Here is a 20,870-nt window from a genome sequence, read left to right as displayed (position 1 = left end):
ACGATAGAAGCATAATTTTACCGAGATGTTTTGGGTTTAAGCAGGTATCCTTCCTTATCTTACAAAGGTCTAATCATTACCATTATGTTTTATTATGTTACGTTTTACCTTTATAGCCTAACATGATAGTACAAGTTTAATAGATGTTCGTCACGCTAAGTGATGTAGCGGATTTCATGCATTTAGATACGTTCATGAATGTCATCAATCACAATACAATGATGTGATTCAGTTATTCAGGAAACTTAAGTTGATATTCGGTCAAGTCATGGTCTTAATTCTGTTAATATTTAACGACTAAAGTTTACCTGTATCAAAGTAGGTACTTACGTGTATCTGGATGTCAACTCGCGTCATTCTCGCGTTAATTAGCGAAGTCCAGCGAGAAGGAACTTAAGGTTTTCCCGTTGATACAATGTTGCAATGGAAGTTGGTTGGAGCTGCACTGTACGAATATGCGGTATTTCAAGCAATCGATTCGGACACTTTGGCACAGTTTGTTATCCGTAATTGGCTCTGCGGTAGAACTTCGTCTCTTGCGACTGGACACACGCCATTTGCGCAACTTCTTGCCGAGGGCGTTTACCGCAATTCCAAGCAGTATTTACATTTGTTTTGAGACATATAACTCATAATATCACACTCAATAATAAATAATAATCCACTCGACTCAAAGAAACCACAAAAGAAATGTATTTTTTCTTCAAAGGAAAACATTTCCTTCTCAATGCCATTAAGTTCATTTCATATATTTTAGTGGTGCTTTTATACCATGTCAGCAACCATAAATCTCTATTTTTGATAGCTTTGAAGGCAATTTCTTATTTTATCACATGTCTTTGATATTTCATGATGTTTCTCGCCAATCGCTGAAATGAGTCTTCACCACCTGTTGTTCCGAAGAGTTTAGTTACAACTTCAAATATTTCGGGCACAGTCTTTTGAGATTCCAATTTATTTAAATGACCAGTTAGTTCTTTACGAATTTGTTAAACCTACGGTTGTAAATTTAAATAAATATCTCGACACGACGCGACGGTCTGAAGACTGTGAGATCTTTCGGCGGCAGAAAAATTAGTTTTGCTTCCATTCACCTAGTTACCCTGCCTGCATAAATAAACCACTCACTAGATCGATAAATAACCATAGATATGCCAATATGTAGACAATACAATTCTCATTCGGAGCCTACTTATTATACTATGTGCAAAAATGTGACGTCATAATATTCACGGTTCGATCGGAATTATACCCCCTGCCTGCCTATAAATCTACTAACCAGTCGTACCATAGATAAAACGATAGAAGAATTTTAAACTTTGATTTAAATCTTTTGGCGTTCCTGCCTATATATAGCTCTAAATTTCCAAGAAACTTTATTTCGTGTTTCGAATGTTGTTGTCACGATAACGCTGGAAAATTCTGGCTCACTCGGTTTATGATTGTCGATTGTCATAAACGACATTTATTATTGCTTGTTCGGAAGTTTTTTTCCGATTTTCAACGCTCAAAAGAAGATAAAAAATGTTAGTAATGTTGGTATTTGTCGGCATTTCGGCTATAAAATCAAATGTACTATTTTACGATGTACGTACGACAGTCAAATCATATATGAGTGTACAGGAATTCAAATATTGGAGCGATTTATCGTTATTGGCTTTACGACGTTTTTTAGACCATAAAATATATTATCCTTTGCCATGTATTTGTCTCATGAGTGAGTACCAGGAATTTTGATAATGCGTTCAGTGACTTAAGTTGTGACGTTCCTAGCTGAAACTAATTGCATTTTCCTATCAACGGAAAAAAATTAGCCATGTTAATTTCATGATGGCAGAGCTCACCGTTCGATGGTTTCTCTGCTTTAAAGTTAAGATTTCCAGCACAACAAATCAAAGGTATTTTTTTCTATTGCATCTACTTTTATAAAAATATTTAATCATTTTGTCGAATTCCGCTTGATGCTTACTAAGAAAAAAATTAAATAGCTCTAAGTTTCAAATTAATTACTTCAAGAAATAACTATTTATGTTGGGGGAGTTGGTAAAAGGTGCTAAAGTTAATTTTTTTCTCAATCAAAATTAAGTTTGAAGGATAGGAAAGATGAATAAGTAAGTACAAAAACCCAAACTAACAACCTAAAAACCCACTTTGTGCAAGTTTACTTAAACCCCCTACTTATTTAAGGCGAAATGAGGCTCTAATAAAGGGGTTTGCTCGAAATACAGAATCTTTCAATTAAAATATTTTATTTAAAACGGTTAGAAAGTGCTTTAAATCAGTTTGAAAATTTTATAAACCGTTTTTTTAGCTATAAAATTAGTGGTAAGCACCAGATTTAATTTTTCTAGACTATGAATTGGTCACTTCCCGAGGAATCCCTCTAGAAACATTTGAGATTTTAGTAATACGTAATCATAAATAATTAAAATAAACCCTACGGAAAGACCGATTTTCTAGGCCTGCTAGGGCAAAGTCGACCGTAGGTCCCTCCATTACGCCCGGCCACGCGCCGAATATTGTTTTTACACGACTTCATCACTTATGTCGTTAAGATTTACATTATTTTAGAAATTTGCTAGGGAAAATTCAACCGCAGGTCTGTCCAATACACCAGGGCTGCGCGTCGCATATTTTTGTGTACGGCTGCTTTACTTACGTCGTTAAGATTCTGGCTTTATTTTAGGTCTCGTCTTAAGTTTAAATAAAGTGTTTTTTTAAGAGCCTTTGCATGCAGCGAAATTCAACAAGTGTACCAAATATTTAAGTATAGGCAATGCCAGTTTGTTTTTTATCTTCTTCAATATTACTAGTTATCTATATCTTTCCCGATCTCCTTCGTCTCGGACTTGTCACTGTTCGCCTCACTTGCTCGTCTCTCACAATTACCGTATTTACCCATTCAGGCAATAATGGCATTATTTTCCGTACTTTATATTTCTACCTTTGAAGTGTACAGTTACAACATTACGCCGTATTGTTTCGTTAGATTTCAGTAGTTGATCCGCTCGACACACAGACCGCCTGTCTGTTGGCAGTTCGACTATATTTTTGACATGTTTTCACAACCGGAAACAGTCGATCGCTGCTGAACCCGTTCCCGCCAGGAAGTTGCCACCGGCATTTTCTTTGACAAATAATGCGCCAAATATTTGCATGTTCCACATTTAAATAATCGAGTGTTGCAACGCGCCATTGTTCACGAAGGCCTAGATAATACAAGACGGTGTTTGTCGGAAAGGAACAACTTCGAAACAAAATTGCGTTTACTTGGACTGTGGGAAAGAAAAACATTATTCAAACTATATTTAAATAGAGTACCCACCCAAGCCACCTCGTAGAAGTACTTTCGATCTAACCAGTTTTCAAGCAGATTGGTTCCTACTTTATTTTTCTTTCATTCTGTATTGCTTGACCTATGCAACTTAAAATTCGAACATGAAACAGCGCGCAAAAAAAACCATAGATAAAAATAAAGAAAGATAGAAAATTAAAAAAAACTAACAGACTGATATCACGATACGATGCTAAGTAGGTACTTTTCTGCTTCTTTTACCCTGTTATATTATGATATAAAATTTCAATATTCTCTAGCAGCGCAATAAATTTCCTTGGGGCTTTGAGTTAAGCGGTAAGCTCTGCGCAACTCCGGTTGCTTTTTTAAAAAGCTTTCTTAGTTTCCCGGTTGCCACAGCTATCCTCCAGACCTACCCCAAAGCAATTCCCCTCCCTCCTTACCGGCTCGTCTTTCATTCTGGAGAACTGAAACCCCCAACTTTCGGGCGGTATTTAATTTTTTATTAGCTCCCATTCACATTTCGCGATAGAACGACGGAAATCATTACTTCAACCTGAATACTTGATCGCGTGCGTTACAAAAGATAAGGCTTTCGGTTCGATAGGTGTCGTGTTTATTCTGAAAACTTGTAGTGGTACTTTTTGGGATATTTCTTTGATATTTTCCTTTGCAATTTTCTATTCGCATGACGCGTCGCGGTCGTTTAGATTTTGATAAAATTGGAAGGACGGCAAAAGGTTATTATGTTAATCAAAAATAGATTGATATAATGAAACACATGTTTCTAGAGATTATATTTAAAACATTGTAATTATTGAATGTTGAACAGCACACTGTTTGACATAGCAGAGATAAAAAAAAACATTACCAATGCTATCCGAAGAATAAAGATGTTTGGCTAAGCGAAATATAAGTGTACATACCGTACATACGAGATACAGCATACAGCTACACCTAATTGTTATAATTAAGTCGATTGGAGCCATGTGCATAACTGTGACTTTATATCGATATATCGTGCCATACTTAGATAATTGACGCCATATTTAGCCTCTAAAACCGAAAAAAATCCAAAGAACATTTTTAAGCTAGCTCGAGTGAAATGAGATATATTTGTGTTTGTTGCTTTGAGAACCAGGGTGGGACTTGTTTTTGTGGCGCCAATTTTAATTTCTGCCTTCACCCCCCCCCCCATCTCTTATCCCACTCTGCCAGTTCCCCACCGGATCGGTAACTCCTGTAATCTGCAGCATCACTTATTTTCTCGCCAAGGAAAACCTCCCTTGATTACAAAAAGCCTCACAGAGGACATGCAATGTACTAGATGCACCCTTCGAGAGCCTAGAGTTCACCCAGTTAACTTCAATCCTTTTAAATATTGAAGACAATATTAGTGATTTCTAAACGAAAATCTGAAACAGAAAAATCAGAAAAGGAAACGGTCACATCTAGATGTGACCGTTTCCTTTTCTGATTTTTCTGTTTCAGATTTTCGTTTAGAAATCACTAATATTGTCTTCAATATTTAAATATTACAATTTGAGGTTTTACTCAATAAAGTTATTCCGAAAAATAAAATAAAAAATTCAATCCTTTTCCCTGCGTAACTTATCCATTCCTTATATTACTTGAATGGATAAGTTACGTACCTGCGGTAAAGCCCACATCTTTGCAACTTCTACCAATGTTTTTTTATATACCTGAATAAATGCAACTGAACAAATACATCATTAACGTCGTAAGTTAAGTGAGTTGTAAACCACATTTCCAGATTAGGTAATCGTTATGACATAATTGTTTCCATCCCAAAGGTATATCTGGTGTATTGTTTATGAATGCTCGCAGTTCCATGGAATTCCATTTGGGCGCCATTAACATTTCACTTGGAAGTTATGTACTATAAAACTATATAATTAAGGCTCTGCCTAACTGCCTCCCAACGCAAGAAAAAGGTTATCAGCATTCCCTTTTAGATAATTCCGTACCAAAAAGTTCTTATCTTTGTGAAATATTGCGAAAACATTCTTGTGGGCTTACTGTTTATGTATGTAATATACGTTCCTTCCATAAATTGATTACGTGCCATTCAATTATGAATCAGAAGTAGTTTGTAGTTTTCTTTGAAATTTCTAGCACTGGAACACGGAAAATATTTCTATAATGGAAACCACTCAACATCGTTCATATATCTTGATACAGACGCGAAATAAATTGAAAAGTTTCTCTGGGAGAAAGGGGGCGATGGAAAGTGCGCCCCTTGTACATTAATACGTCTTTACGACACATGCCTCATATACTTTTCAGTTAAGTGGAAAGAGATGTCTAACTTGCCTGAAAGAAAATTACACTCTACAATCTACAATACAACTTTACCCGCGGTGGAAATACTGGAAACGATTTTGTCTCTAGTTTCAGTCATATACAATGCGATTGCTTGTTACTAACTTCTGAGCAGTAGATTTATATATTCTACTACTTCTTCGTGAGCTTTCTGTCGTTTAGCTCTAAACATAAGCCTCCAACGAGTGTCACCACTTTTTTTGATTCTTGGCGGATCTTCCATCAGAATCAGAACTCTAATTTCTTATAAATATTTTAAAATTCCCCCGACTCTCTTGGCCAGTTATCATGGAAACGTTCAATAAGAAATATATTTCCGCTTACATTGCGCCGGCGATATGTCAAATGGCTCCGCCTTCCAATAATTCTGAATAGGCAAAAGACGTACGCTTTAGTTTACCTATTGTGTGGATTTTTCCCGTACGGGCGCATTGAATACACGAAGAATAGTAAATAGCAATCCCGTATTCTGGTGCTATGTGCATTCAACGTTCGAACAGCATAAGCAATAAACAGAATGATGTTGAAATCAATCGAACACTAACCATTTCGATTACGATAGGCGATTAGTTTTATAAATTGAAAATATTGACACGATTTAGTTTTACAACATTATTCCTTGGTTGGTTTTGAATAATGTTTCAAGTGCGATTTTTCAGTTATGGTAAATGAGGTTGATAAAATTTTCATTATTTATTTAAGTTTCTTTATTTTCACCACTATCATTGTTGATAAAATCTTTCCAAACATCACTTAACGTTTCAAATAAATTATTATTAGCTAGCCACTCTTAAAGTACATCGAAAATGATCGTATACCGCTGTGGTATAAAGTATATGTATATGGTCACATTTAAACTAAATTTTTGAACCATTTAAATTTTGGGGATTGCAACATTACGCCTTAAATATTGTCTTTTCTTGTGATTACACCTCAACATGCGCATCACCAATTATCATCAGTGTGCATCACCTATTGAAAAATATTGTGATCACTTTCTGTTGACGCAACTATACGCATCTCCTTCTAACATACGTTCCTACATTCCAACACGCAACCTTTAAGCCAATTCAATTACCTGTCCCTGTCTGACAGTGTGGAGTACCTACATCGGTGCTATTTGCAATAATTTAATCACACATGATCAGTCTGTTAAGAAAACCTGTGCATTGTACACGTTTTCAAGTTTTCCCTCTGAGCGTTTAATTCTAGTTATTACGAAGCTTGAGCAGTGATGACCAAGCAGTATCCCTCAAGTCCATAATATCGATCGAAAAGACCGAGGGTAAGTCAAAATCCTTTCTAACAGCTAACCCAATACTTGTGTCAAATATTGATTACAGTCCACAATAACATCAAAAACTGATTCGCATACAATATTGCGACTACACTTTAATTAGAAAAATTTTCAACGAATTTTGCAACGAATATTTTTAATGAAATCTTTTGATATCATACTAGAAACAAAACGATTTGTACTATGGGAAACCAATAAATTTCAATCTGCTAACGAACAGGTAGTGCAGTAGGAAACTAACGGACAAACATTCATTGTATTACAATCATAAATATTTCGCAAGGTCCAAACTCTCAATGTTTAGTTTAGGTACTGAACAGTAAAAAATAGAAAACATTTTCTTACTGTATCAAAGGCAATCTTATCACGGATATACTTTAAAATGTTTTAGTCTATGAAGTCTATTATTGCAATACGTATCGTATTGTTTAATGGACCCCATTCAGAGGAACCAAATAAATTTTAAAAAAGAACAGATTCCGGTTACTTATTGGACTATTTTTAATCATTGTTTAAAGTTAGACTGGCGTTACGTTTTACACGCTTGTTTTAAATCAAGTCTTGCGCAACTATAATATACCCCATACTTCACAATGACAAGAAACGAAAACAAATTAGACAAAAAGTCATTCCGGTCCTTGACAATTATTCTAAACAATTTGTGTATTGTAGCGATGGGCATACAAAATCGAGACATCCGTTTCTAAAATAATTCAAAGATAAACGGCTGACTTTAAGACTAATTGAAATAAAAAAAATCTACATTGTATGCATTCACATTTTGATAATTCCTTTCAGTAAATCTACTAACGCAGATCCGTGAAAAATCGCGGGACATTATAATTTTAGGATTTATAACAATTGTATGTTACCAAAAACTGAAAAGCGCAGACCGGCGCGGAAACCTTGAAAAATAACGACATCTGACTTTACTTGTCAAGATTAACCATAAGAAATTTAAACAAAAAAAACATTTCAAATGTAGAATTAAAATGATAGTCTGATAAAAAAACATTGTACAGGGTTTTCCAATAAGAGGTGTTATTTTGAATAGCCCGCTATTTCGGTAGATGTTACTTTTGAAGCTGTCATTTTTTGACGTTTGACAAGTAGAAACTACGCCATTAATAAAAATGGAACCATACACGCTTCAACAACTCATTGAAATTATTAAAATTCACTTAAGTGAATCAAATGCAAATCATTTTGAGTGATGAGGCCCATTTCCACCTCGGTGGCTTCGTCAACAATCAAAATTGTCGCATCTGGGGCTCGGAAAACCCAAGAGTTATTGTTAAAAAGCCTCTCTATCCTCAACGTGTGACTCTTTGGTGCGAAAATGAGGCTGGAACAACAGTTTTGGCAACGTGAATGGATTGCGCTATCGAGAGATAATTAATAATTTTTTACTGCCGGAATTTAATGGTATTGATCTGGATAGTAAACACTTTCAACGAAACGGCGCTACGTGCTACATAAGCAACGAAACAATTGATCTTTTACGATTGAATATCAAAATAACACCTCTTATTGGAAAACCCTGTATTACTGTAGGTAGGTACTTTATTGCTTCTTAATTCTTCACACATCAGTTTCAATTTTGAAAATGACAGTAAAAATAATTTCTTGTAAGAATATTATATTATGAATAGGTATTTTATCGCTTGTCTGAATTCTGAGTTCCAATTTTGAAAATGACACTTAGATTATAAACAGTCCGAGTTCGTTGAACCAGAGTTATAAATCACTCACAGATTTCCACAAATTAGTATTATAAATTAGTATTTTTTCTGACTGATTCGATTGTTTTGAAAATGTTAGATGCCTACTATGCTTACCTTTTACCTATGTACGCGTACCTTCTGAGTAGTAAATAAAGTATTACTTTACGTTCCCTTTGATAAATAAATCGTAAATCGCTACTTAAATTTTATAGTCGAATTTGGCATTTGGGCTCTCGAGTAAGTCTCCTCACATCTTAGAGAGCGGGCAGTGAGCGGCTTGTCAGAGTCCGTATTCCTTATCAGTCAGAAATCATGGCACCGATGTACTGTTCCCTGTATAGATATTTTATCTTCAAAGCGACGGCGTGAGCTTGAGCAACTAACAGTCTGCTAGTGATGTGATGTCTAGGGAAATTTCCCTAGATCTAGGGGATGAAAATTTTTTAAGGAAAAAAGAAATTAGCACAAATGTAGGGAAATTTTGAACTCGGGTAAAAATTTCTTTTACATATGTCAATATTACTATGATTGCTAATAAACATGATTGTATTTTAATTTTTAACACTGGCACCACAAAATATACGATAATAATAATATTTAATCATTTAATTTGGTATAGGTACTTAGTGTCTACCTACTTTCAACTTTCAACGTATATATTGTACAGCGTACATAATGCGACAGCATATTTTTAGGATTCCCAGTAACCTTAAATAATGTTGATGTAAATTAAGCAATGTTTTTCATTATGTTTCGAGGAAATATATGATGTACCAATAAAATAAAATCATTAACGGGAGTTAATAATTGGAGAATAATGCAATTAAAGTTATAGCTATTTCGTGTGGCGGAATAGTAAATAATTACCTATTTTTTGTATCCTAACTTTTATTTACGTGTCTGTATGAAATGTACGTATTGTGTGTTTGAATTATTTTAATTTTATTGATAAAATAACATAGCAATGAACATTACATATCAAACATGTAATGGCAAAAACCAAAACTCAGCGTAATACAGCAAATTATGAGACGTCTCCAAGTGCGAGACTCTGGCTCTGAATGTTAACCCGAATATTTGGTGCGGTTGTACCATTTGCACAAAGTGTGTAAAACTCTTTTTAATAGGGGGTTTGATCTCTACCAAGGTACCTAACTACACCCTTGGAGGGCCATGTTATACCCTACACATCGTTTTAAAGTTCTATTTAAATTTAGTTATTTTTTATGTCACGTAATTCATCGTAACTATTACGATGATGTACGTGACATTTATTGCTCCGCGTCGCATTGCTCAAAAAGGTCGCCTAAATGCTAAACTTTTGTTGCGTAAAAGGCGTTCAATAAAGCCTAATCTTTATTCCATATTATAATTGATTAGAACCTTACGAACATTCAGCCGCTCTGTATCTACAATGGGTACCTAATCGTTTCCTTTACTTTGACCTCCGTCCGTGATCTCGAATAATAATTAGGTTCTCTTGAAATCATTTCCGTTCTTCCGTTAAATTCGTGATCTCGATTAATACGTGCGATAATAATCTAAAAAGTTCACGTAATCTGATTTGGTAGACTTGTGCCTACTGTTCCAACTCATTTTATTACTGATTATTTACCTTTAACGCTTAATTTCGCCATAAAACGAAATAATTATTCGTAGTTTCACGATTTATGGTGTTTTATATTATCGGTGAGTAGTAATTTCCATTAGAATTCTGTAAAATACAAACACACCCTTTGTTGTTAGTCGAAAAGACCGAATGAACTGAAAAGCATTGAAATAAATTACACATTACATTTTTCCCATTACGTTAAGAGCTAGCTTGAAATTGGTGAAGTGATTATGGACACCTTTTGCATCAGCACATCTCCCGTGTAAATAAATATGCAAATCCTTTTTTTAATAATGTAAGAGTTGGGGGGCGTCGGGCGGCCCTAGAGAGCTTTCCGCGCATCCCACTTCCACTGCGTCGGAAATTGCTGTTTTTAATCTGACAAAGTGTTTAATTGCCATTGTTCCACTTGTACAGATTTAATTTGCGGTGTTGGCTCACTTCAATACACGCATTAATTCATAATGGATTGCGTAGGAGAAGTGTGAGCATTAGAGAATATAAATTACTCCTTTTTGCGTTTGTCTGCTCTAAGATTGGAGCGAAGTGTTAATATAAATAAGGAAGGTACCTTTTATATTTAAAAAGATCAAACGAACAAAAACATCAATTATTGAAGAAATACGGCGGGTCCGATAGTTGTTGCAGATGTAGCTGCCAGGATAGCAGAAGGTCCCGAGTTCAAATAATCATGATCGGGAATCAATAAAACTTTGTGTTTTGTTTTTCTTACGATTTGATGTTTTGAACTCCAACACTAGTCTAATAATTAAAAAGATATCTAATATAATGCAAATTAGTTTTCAAACATGTTATTTAAGTTTAATTATCCTCAGTTCGCCCTCCATCGCTATTACGAATTAATCTAACCGTATTAATTAAACGAAACTGTCGCCGACTGCAAATATAAATCAAACGACGAGATGCATGGCAGTTATAACCGAGGAGTTACGATCTATTAAAGAACACATTTGAAGCATGACGCAACATTTCCTAGGAATGATTTGCATTCCCTTCTCGATTCCACTCCCGAGAAGCGACTTAATTTTCCTGAGTACCAGCGCCATCTCAATATTCAGTCCTGTCAGTATACATTATAACCAGTGTCGATTTATTATTGCATTGGGAATTCTCCGATCGAGTCGAGTTTAAATCAATTTTTCCGTGAACCTCCATTTGTCGAGCATTGCACATGCTTCCCACACGTAAAATATGACTTATTCCTTTGCCGAGGATACTCAGGGAGCTTTTAGTTTCCAGAATAAATAATATTCGTTGGAATTCGCCGACAAATAAAACTTCAAATATGTTTAATAACATTTATCACATTTCATTATTTCTCCTCGACACGCGTCCATGGAAAGGGCTACAAAATTCATTCTTCTTCTTGTGATGCATTCTCATACCGGAGATTGACTATCATCTCTTCATTATCTGAAGTATGTATTTAGTTAGTAATATATTGTTTTATTTGTCTCCAGGAACACTCGGATCTGGTGGGTCACGACGATGCCCTCGGCCCCGTGGTGCTGTCCATCAAGGCGGAGAACGTGGCGAGCCAGGAGCACACGCGCATCCTGCTACGTCTCCGTACCGGCACCATGCACGAGCTCATCCCCTCCGCCTGCATCGGCCACGCGCCCTCGCCTGCCAAGATGGCGCGCATCCTCAACGAGCGCCTGACCGTGGACAACTTCACGCCCGTCCTCTGTCCAAAGGCCTCCTCGCTGATCGCCAGCTACGATGAGCACGTGCTGGTCACCAACTTCAAGTTTGGTGTCATGTATCAGAGGTTCGGCCAGACGACGGAAGAGGAGCTCTTCTGTAATGCGGGCACCTCGCCGGCATTTGAAGAGTTCCTGGATGTGCTGGGACAAAGGATACAACTTAAAGACCACAAAGGTACGTGTTTTAGGCTTTGCTAGATCAACTTATATATTTTTTCAATATTTCGCTTATCGCTTATGATCAATTATACTCATAGCATAGACTCTATCAAAAGACTACTTCACATTTCTAGGTAAGGATGCTCCTACTAAAACATTTTACAAACTCTTCTTATAGATGCTTCCTTAAAATTTATCTTCGATTAACTTCTTCAAATCAAGTCTCCGAAAACAAATTTCTTTGAAATACTTCTTCAAAACTTATTAAAATCACCTATTAACTATTTACCGCCTTAACCCGCCTCACAAATTTAACACGCCAATCGGGTGGCGATATAGTTCCCCTCTCTTCACACTGTACAGACAGGGGCGCTCTTGTGGGGTGTCACATAAAAAATAACTCTTCAAAGGACTACTTCAAAAGACTTCATCAAAATATTTTATCAAGGGTCTTCGTCAAAAGACTAATTATGGTTGTTTTTCGGCTTGTGAAGGATACCGCGGCGGGCTGGACATCCACAACGGGCACACGGGCGACCAGGCCATCTACGAGGTGTTCAAAGACCGTGAGATCATGTTCCACGTGTCCACTATGCTGCCATACACCGAAGGAGACCCGCAGCAGCTGCAGAGGAAAAGGCACATCGGCAATGACATCGTGGCGCTGGTCTTCCAGGAGGACAACACTCCTTTCTCCCCTGACATGATCGCCTCGCACTTCCTGCACGCGTTCATTGTGGTGCAGCCTATTGATCCCAACACCTCCAACACCAGGTAGGATTCAAAACATCGTAATTTTCATACCCTTTTCCTAGACTTACTTTGACTAGATGCCTCCGTGCATCCTTGTCGTTGTCCTCGGTTCATTTTTGTAATAGTTAGGTATGGTTCAAAACATCTTCATTTTCATCCCTTTTTCCTTTCTGGATCAATTTTATCAAACAGCCTCCGAACGTTTCTTGCAGTCTCTTAGTTAAAAACATGTATTTATATCAGCTATGAAGCAGAAATACCTCAATAAAAGCTCTCAAATGGTGTGCTATGGCGTAAATTAAAATGGCACCTCTTTTCGCAAACAATTCTGTCTGTAATAAAATAAATAAATAAATATTGGACAATTTTTATAGCGCCGCTTTTGTGAGTTATCACCTCAGGGGCGCTTGTCAATGCAATAATTTTTTACAAGGTCCCAATGTCCATTCCATCACGAGCTATGGATCGTTGAAGTTTACTTTACATATTTTTTTTAATTTTAAACTAGAAAAAAGTTTAATAAGAATAATAATTTATTACTCGTTTAATAAAAAAAACTAATGCGGACGTCTGAATTCTCCACAAATCAGTTCCAATTTTTAAAACGGTAAAATTAAACGGTTGGTAGTTTATCGCTTGTCTGAATTCTCCAAAACACTTCCAATTTTTAAATGACGCTTAATTTAAAGCATATGTTCTAGAGTTCATTGAACCGGAGTTACAGACAGATAGATGGAATCACAGCCGAAGTTGGTATTTTTAAAATATTGATCGCATACAATACCATTTTGAAATTAAAATCAGGAAACTACAGAGCAGCGAGTCTTCGATAAAGATAATTAAATATGTTCGTGGAACCTTCTCCATTAATAATTATAAATTCTGTAGGTAGGTACTATTTATATTTCAAGGATGTTAATTTTGTCGTCACTGCACGTTGGCGTTTCCTTAATTGATATTTTCATAACAGATGATACATTTTTTCTTTCTTGATTTTACATATATTATTGTGATATTTATATGTTGACAAAAACACGGATTAAGATGATAAATCGGTGTCAACTTTCATATTATTCTAATACGAACAAGTACTTCCTCCATATTCTATCTTTTTTACAAGACATTACCGATCGTTTTAGTGATTTCTTATTTAAGATTAATTATAATGATAAAAAGCATTACTTTCTCTGTCGTAATAAACAAAAAAATAAACACAAATTTCATATACATTTCCACGGGTGCTTCTTCAGCAGTAAATAGATAATACACACTAGAAATGCGTTCCGTGAAGTTTTGAATTTATACCAATGTCGACCACTGACTTAGGACTCTTTTTTTTTCACAGAATTTGAACAATTCATCAAATTTCAAAGTCGATTAACAAGTTATGTGAAGGTTCCATTCAAGTTCTGTTATTATTTCAGTTTTTTGAAGCCCCTGGCCAGTAATTTTATAATAATAGAACCTTCACAGAACTTGAAAATAAACCTTGATATTCGATAAATAGTTCAAATTTCGTAAAACAACCCGTCCTTAGTATCTTTTAGTTATTGGTTCTAGTCCATTTAGTACGCGCTTTGTCTATCTTACACTCGCCCGACTTCGTATATCGCCATCTCATTTGATCGAAATGAAAATTTCATAATGATGATGAATAGTACTGTGTACTGTGTGTTCTATATTTGAAATTTAAGCAAAGAATGATCAGACTTTTGGATCACGAAATACATCGCATTGCATGTGTTCTTCTTTGTTCTATTTTTTTTCATATATGATTTCTCTTTTTTTTCCATTTTAGTTTTTTTTGTGATTTCTTCTTAGTAAACAGAGTAAAATTACGATGTTTATTAATTTAAATGTTTTTTATGAATTTCTTTAAAAATAATCTTATAAATCCATCAATAAAAATTGTAATTGAATGCGTTATCAGAAAATTAAATTTCTTCTGAAATTTTTAGAGTTAAAAATAATGTATAATATCCTTTTGCTTGTATTACGTTGTTGAAAGTGAATGTTTCAATTTAATTAATGATATTCTGCTTATTGACTTCCCCTTGATGATGCAAGCCTTAAGCGAAAACAATGCAATACAGAAGTGTATGTAGTAACCTTTGACGTGAGATCAGTGATTAAGAAACAACTGTTGATGACGCCATCTCTGATTCACGGACCGACAACCTCCGACCAAATCACGACTGCTTCAGAAATAATTATTATTCAGCTGATTGTGTTCCTCCTGCAAACTACTACAAGAAAACATTTTGTAATAATGTTCAAGATTTTGGTGGAAGGGATTTGTTTTTGACAGGATTAGTGGCGGGAAAACGGTCTTGGAGGGAAAATTAGTAATGAAAAAGTAGGGTTAGGGTAATATTGAAAGATCGACTGTTGTAGAAAAAATGTAATTTAAGGAGAGTAAACAAAATACAAAAATGTCAAACGACTGCACACAAATCTGAATATGTTAAAAAACAAAATACATTAGATACAAAACAAGCCAACATCAGTAAAATCATAAGTTTTAACAAATCTTTGAGATGTAACCATGCAGAGATGCAGGTAAATTGAAGAATAATTGTATTAAAATAATAAAAATTTTACAATCTTGCGGAATTCACCTTTCTTTTAACTATTGAAAGCTGTCCTCGCACGGAGAAAATGAGTATTGCTGATATTATAAAATCTTGTTAAAAACTTGATGGCAGGGCATGTCCTAATAAAGTATTAGTATATTCAGATTATTTTGGAACATGTTTTCATGCAGCTGCGCTTATCCCTGATAAATATAATGAATAATGACGAAATGCGAAAATATTAGAATATTTATGAACACTTGTTCCCACATCCTCATAACACATTTGTGTTTTACAAATTATTTTTTTTAAGGCCTGCAGTCCCGTTTTTCACAGGAATACGAATAATTTGACCAGATTCTTAATAAATTATTAATATTGTATATCAGCAAGTTTTCTCCGTGCGTCAGGCAACATTTCAACAATAAGTTTATTACTATTAGTGAAAAAAGGGCAATTATTTATAATTGCGATTTTCCAATAATGTCTTCACAACATATTTATGTGCGATTCAAATAGATTGTATGTGATAACTTCTGTGTTCCAAGATGCACTTCTTGGAATATGTGAATAGATAATTATTATAAAATAACGATCTTTTCTCTAGTTGTTGCCTATTTTGATTAATGGCAATAACAAATATAAATTGTATGCCCGTCTTCAGATACGCCGTGTTTCAAAATTATTGTTGATCAAATTTATTAGAGATGTCGCAAATAAATGCAACATCATCTTCGCCAAAAGACGGAGATACCCAACGAATCTGCTTCGTTTTCCAATCGGATTATTAATAATAAAATGGGGGAATGTCAGCGTTATTTTTTGTTTAAGATTTACTGGTGAAATCATTTCTTCTGGGCCGTATCCAAAATAAACGACCGCGGTAACCTGATTCCGAATATTGATAATAAAATTATTATTCCGCTTACGTTACAAATCCGTACTAGGTATATAAATCCGGACTATAAGTAGGTATTTCATATTGTTATGTATTTACTTTTATTGTTATGATTTTGCGGTTATTTTTAATAAGTAATAATACCACATTTGACATTTTTGTATTTTGCTTATTCTCCTTTAATTAAATGTTTTCTCTGTTATCACTACTAATTTTCCCTCCAATACTATTTTCCCGCCACTTATCCTGTCAAAAAACAAATCCTTTTTTTTTGTTTAGTACCAACATCAACATACATAGAACAAATGCATAATATGCATCAATCTAAGAAAGTACCTGCCCCAATTTTCATTATAATTATTTTGGCAATAGAAATAGAAATCTGTTTGGTCGTGCTTGATTTTTACACAACAGTCTCAGTAGTAATAGTATCTATTAATAATGCATAGCTCGCGCAAAGTTTACAAACATCAAGAGAGACGATGACACCTTCTCAATGGTTTACAACCGGTTTTGAGATCTCATCATGCCCATTAGTCAATAGTAGCTCATTACAAAGTGATTCCTCTCAGCTCTCAGCCGAAGAGACCTGTTACACCATCTTAGTCATATTGACCGGTATATGGGTCACTTTATACCGTTTCCATACAAATTCATATTGCGGAAAGCATTGTGAACACTGATTAAAAAATAAACATACAATATCTTATCTAATAAGCTTAGCACACTCGTATTACTAGAACGAATAAGACCAGTTTTTGTAGCATTTTAAATAAATTCAACCAGCCAACAACTAAAGATTTTACAAATCAAAGTCTGTTGTTTAGTTTCTAGTTCATAGTTTCTGGCCTCCGGGGTTTTGATATCGGTTGTTATAAACTGATTACGATTTAAAAATAAATGCTCTTGTTCAAGGAGGTGGAGTAAAACTTTTTACTCTACAGATTTGTTCAATATAATCTTGTGAAATCGGTTCAGTGAATGTCTGGATAACTTTCAATATAATAGTTGTTGCATCGTCGTGCACATTAGCAACAGTTTAGTATTCCGCATCAAGGACACATCAAATCAGATAAGGTGTTGAGGCGATAATAATACTTCTAAAGTCATGTCCATTCAGTCATGAACATAAATAAACCAATTTTTGAGGTATGCATTTTCGATTTGCTGAAATATGCTTTAGGTACTTAGAGATATTACTTGAGTTAGTAGTACAATGTTCACCTGTTCATTTTTATACACCATCCAACCAATAATTTTTTTTTTTGGAAGCATACACGAAGAAAAATTACTAATAAAATATATTGCTAATTTATTAAGAATTTCTTCAAATTATTCGTAATCCGGTTAAAAATAGGATTGCAGGCCTTAACGAATGGATTGAAAGGTTTCCCAATAAACTTTTAGTAAAAAACGAACGTATTATCATGATGTCTGAAAATGTGTTCATAAAAATCATAATATTTCCGCATTTCGTCATTGTATATTCTCAAGGCAAATAATGCAGGTGCATAAATACGTCTTCCTATATTTTAGAAATTTGCTATAAGTTTATTAGAAAACGGCCTGCAACCCCGTTTTTAACCGGATTACCAATGATTTGAAGAGATTTTTAATAAAATAGCAATACTCATTTTTCTCCGTGTTATTAGATTATTTTGATTTATTTGTCAAAATTTGTTACTGCAGCTAAAACCTTTGTTTCTTACGTCCGTCTGACAATGTCTACAAGTGAGTGATTTATTTATAGTGTACAATAAAAGTGATCAAATTCCAATATAAGCCACCTGCAGGGCCTAGCGGCAAATATCCATGGGTTTAAAACGGATATAACTGAATATGACAAATTGGCTTTGGTAACTACGAGCCTTGTTTTCAAATGCGTCGCGATAAAGTTTGTTATTATTATACCTGATTATTAAATAAAACAGAGATTGAAATAAAATTTAATAACGACGATAACAATGTGTTATTGCATTGCATGTAGGTAACTTATTGACTTATATATTGGTATAGTTGCAAGGTTGCCACTCCCGTAAAATATTATGTTTTGCCTTAAAGAAAAAAATGCACCAAGTTCAATATGTTATAATGTTGGTATTGTTTGCAGTACAGTACCTACCCATTACCTATTGACTGAACCTAGTTCGTACTTTGTACACATTCCATGTTAAGTGTCGCTGCTAACAGTATTTTCTACTAACAGCAAAGCTAGAGGTTGTTGTCTGATGTCATTCCACAGTTAGTTTTCCCACGGCCAGTTTTCTACAATTTCTGGATTAATCACGATGTCTTACAGGTTTATTTCCTCGGCTTGTCTATTTCAACATTTATCTCAACCAAATCTAGAAAACGCCTAAATTTAAATAGAACTAGAACTAAAATGTTTTTTTTAGTACTACGTGCATTAAAATTCTTTGGCTAAAAATCTGGGAAGTAAAACTTCCATTTACGATGTTTGTCAACTTTTTTATAGGGAAAGTACAACGTCCTTGCCGTATGTAATCGTGGAGTTTTTTTTCTCAAGTTACAGTAAAATATTGTCATTTTTTTTTAAGTAACGTAATGGAAGTCTCGTAAATAAATGTACGCCCCATACGTCGCGGTCGTGGCCTGTGTCGGAAAACAATAATATTATGCCATTATGCGGTAGTAGGTACTGTAGGTAGGTACTTATATGATATAATGTATGTTATTTTTAAGATGATTGCGGTTGTACGCGTTGTGTACGTAGGTACCCAAGCCTGTAATTTGTTTTGTCATTGAAGCCGCTTTCACACATTGACATGATGTAGTTTCTATTTACATTTGATATTTCGGTAGGTACTGAGTCACGATCTGACCTCATAAACCGCAAAGTATACCCATTGCATAGGGCAAACCAGCCAACCAGCCGTATTATGTGACTCACGGTATAAATTAACCTTTCGCAAAGAGAAGGCAACCAAACTTTTATAATATAAACCAGATATGAAAATATAGATTATACTTTTACGACTTTTACAGAAATAAAGCAATTCATTTAATCAGATAATGTTTTGAAAGTTGTGTAAAACATCACGATCTTCTTTTAATGTCGTAAAGAACGGCAGTTATCTTTTAATTTTATAGAAAAAAAAACAAGCAAAAAAACCTTTATTAACCTTGTCAGAAAAAGCAACAGCTCACGAAACATAATAGTATGATTTTTTGTTGGCTCAATGTTAGACCAGTTGTTTCGCAGAAATTCACGTGTGACAAAGTTATCAAATGGCCATTCAGTGTTTTTTTGACGATTGAAAGGTTCCCGTTAAACGCCGATTCTAAGTGACTTTCAGCTTTCTTTCAAACGGTAATAAGCTGACAAGCTTAACAACTATGTCATTGTCCCCTTTTGCTGATCACGATTTCTTCAAAAGCTGAAACGAACTTAGCATCGATATTTAACGGGAACCTTTCAAAAGTCCTTACGGGGGAAAAAACAAAAGGACGCTGAATGTCCATTTGATGACCATGTTACCTTTGAATGTGAAACAACCCATCCTCAATGTTTTTCACTTCTTTCTCTTCAGGTATCGGGTGACAGTGACCGCCAGAGATGACGTTCCCTTCTTCGGTCCAACACTCCCCACTCCCGCTGTCTTCAACAAGGGCAGTGAATTCAAAGAGTTCCTTCTGACGAAGCTGATCAACGCCGAGAACGCCTGCTACAAGGCCGAGAAGTTCGCCCGCCTGGAACAGAGGACCAGAGCCTCCCTGCTGCAGAGCCTGGCCGAGGAGCTGAAGGAGAAAACGAAGGAGTTCCTCGGGGCCGGGATGGTGACGGGGATCACGACTGAGGGAGCAGCCTCTCCTGGACCCGAAGGGGTCAAGACGGAAGGAGCTGGAGCAAGGTTTATTGACACCGTGAAGAAAGCAATCATCTCTAAAGTCAGGTAGGTCGATACTATAGTTAAAACATTACAGCAGGGGCTTCCAATTTATTTCGGATCGCGACCCCATTTCAGAAAAGCTAAGTGACCGCGACCCCGACAGGGGATGCTGGGAATTTCTTCTTGTGCTGTGAATTCTGAAATTTATAACCTGCCCAATTTATTCCTATGTTTAATGATGTTTATAGGTATGAACACATCGAAAATAGATTTTTGATTATGATTGAATTTTTAGGTTTTTAACAAGCATCGAAATTCGCGGTTGAATTGTCGCTAATGCCAACATTATGTCATTCTCAACCGTTTTAAATTACAGAAATACTTGCGTAGAAGTAAACGGTAGTAGAACTAGAAGGGCATGGTAATTTTTCGATATTGCATATATATAGCGACCCAGAATTGAGGTATTTTGATAATGTTTCAACAAATATGTTACCGGTTACGAGCTAAGCAACCGTTCCGCAGATTCAAGAATCTAATTTTCGAAAATAGCAGGTTATATCTGGTTAAATTGAGATGTTATTCAAACTTCTATAAAAAATTACATCATTACTAAAAATATTTTGTATTGTTTTGAC

General features: G+C 35.2%; 1 protein-coding gene across 4 annotated transcripts in view; it reads left to right on the top strand.

Annotated features, from left to right (window-relative positions):
- RapGAP1 (Rap GTPase activating protein 1) overlaps positions 1-20,870 on the top strand; it is a 627,781-nt gene that overhangs the window by 600,417 nt on the left and 6,494 nt on the right. For all 4 annotated transcript variants that reach the window (XM_089641478.1, XM_089641530.1, XM_089641438.1 and 1 more), the window contains 3 exons: positions 11,753-12,173; positions 12,652-12,931; positions 19,933-20,295. In XM_089641478.1, the coding sequence (XP_089497604.1) occupies positions 11,753-12,173; positions 12,652-12,931; positions 19,933-20,295 (1,064 nt within the window). The remainder of the gene's footprint in view (positions 1-11,752; positions 12,174-12,651; positions 12,932-19,932; positions 20,296-20,870) is intronic.

The sequence above is a fragment of the Hesperophylax consimilis genome, chromosome 1 (assembly GCF_061612785.1).
Source record: "Hesperophylax consimilis isolate HC1 chromosome 1, BYU_Hcon_1.0, whole genome shotgun sequence".
NCBI lineage: Eukaryota > Metazoa > Arthropoda > Insecta > Trichoptera > Limnephilidae > Hesperophylax > Hesperophylax consimilis.
The sequence above is the reverse complement of the archived record's forward strand: the minus strand, read 5'-3'. Positions and strand labels throughout refer to the sequence as shown.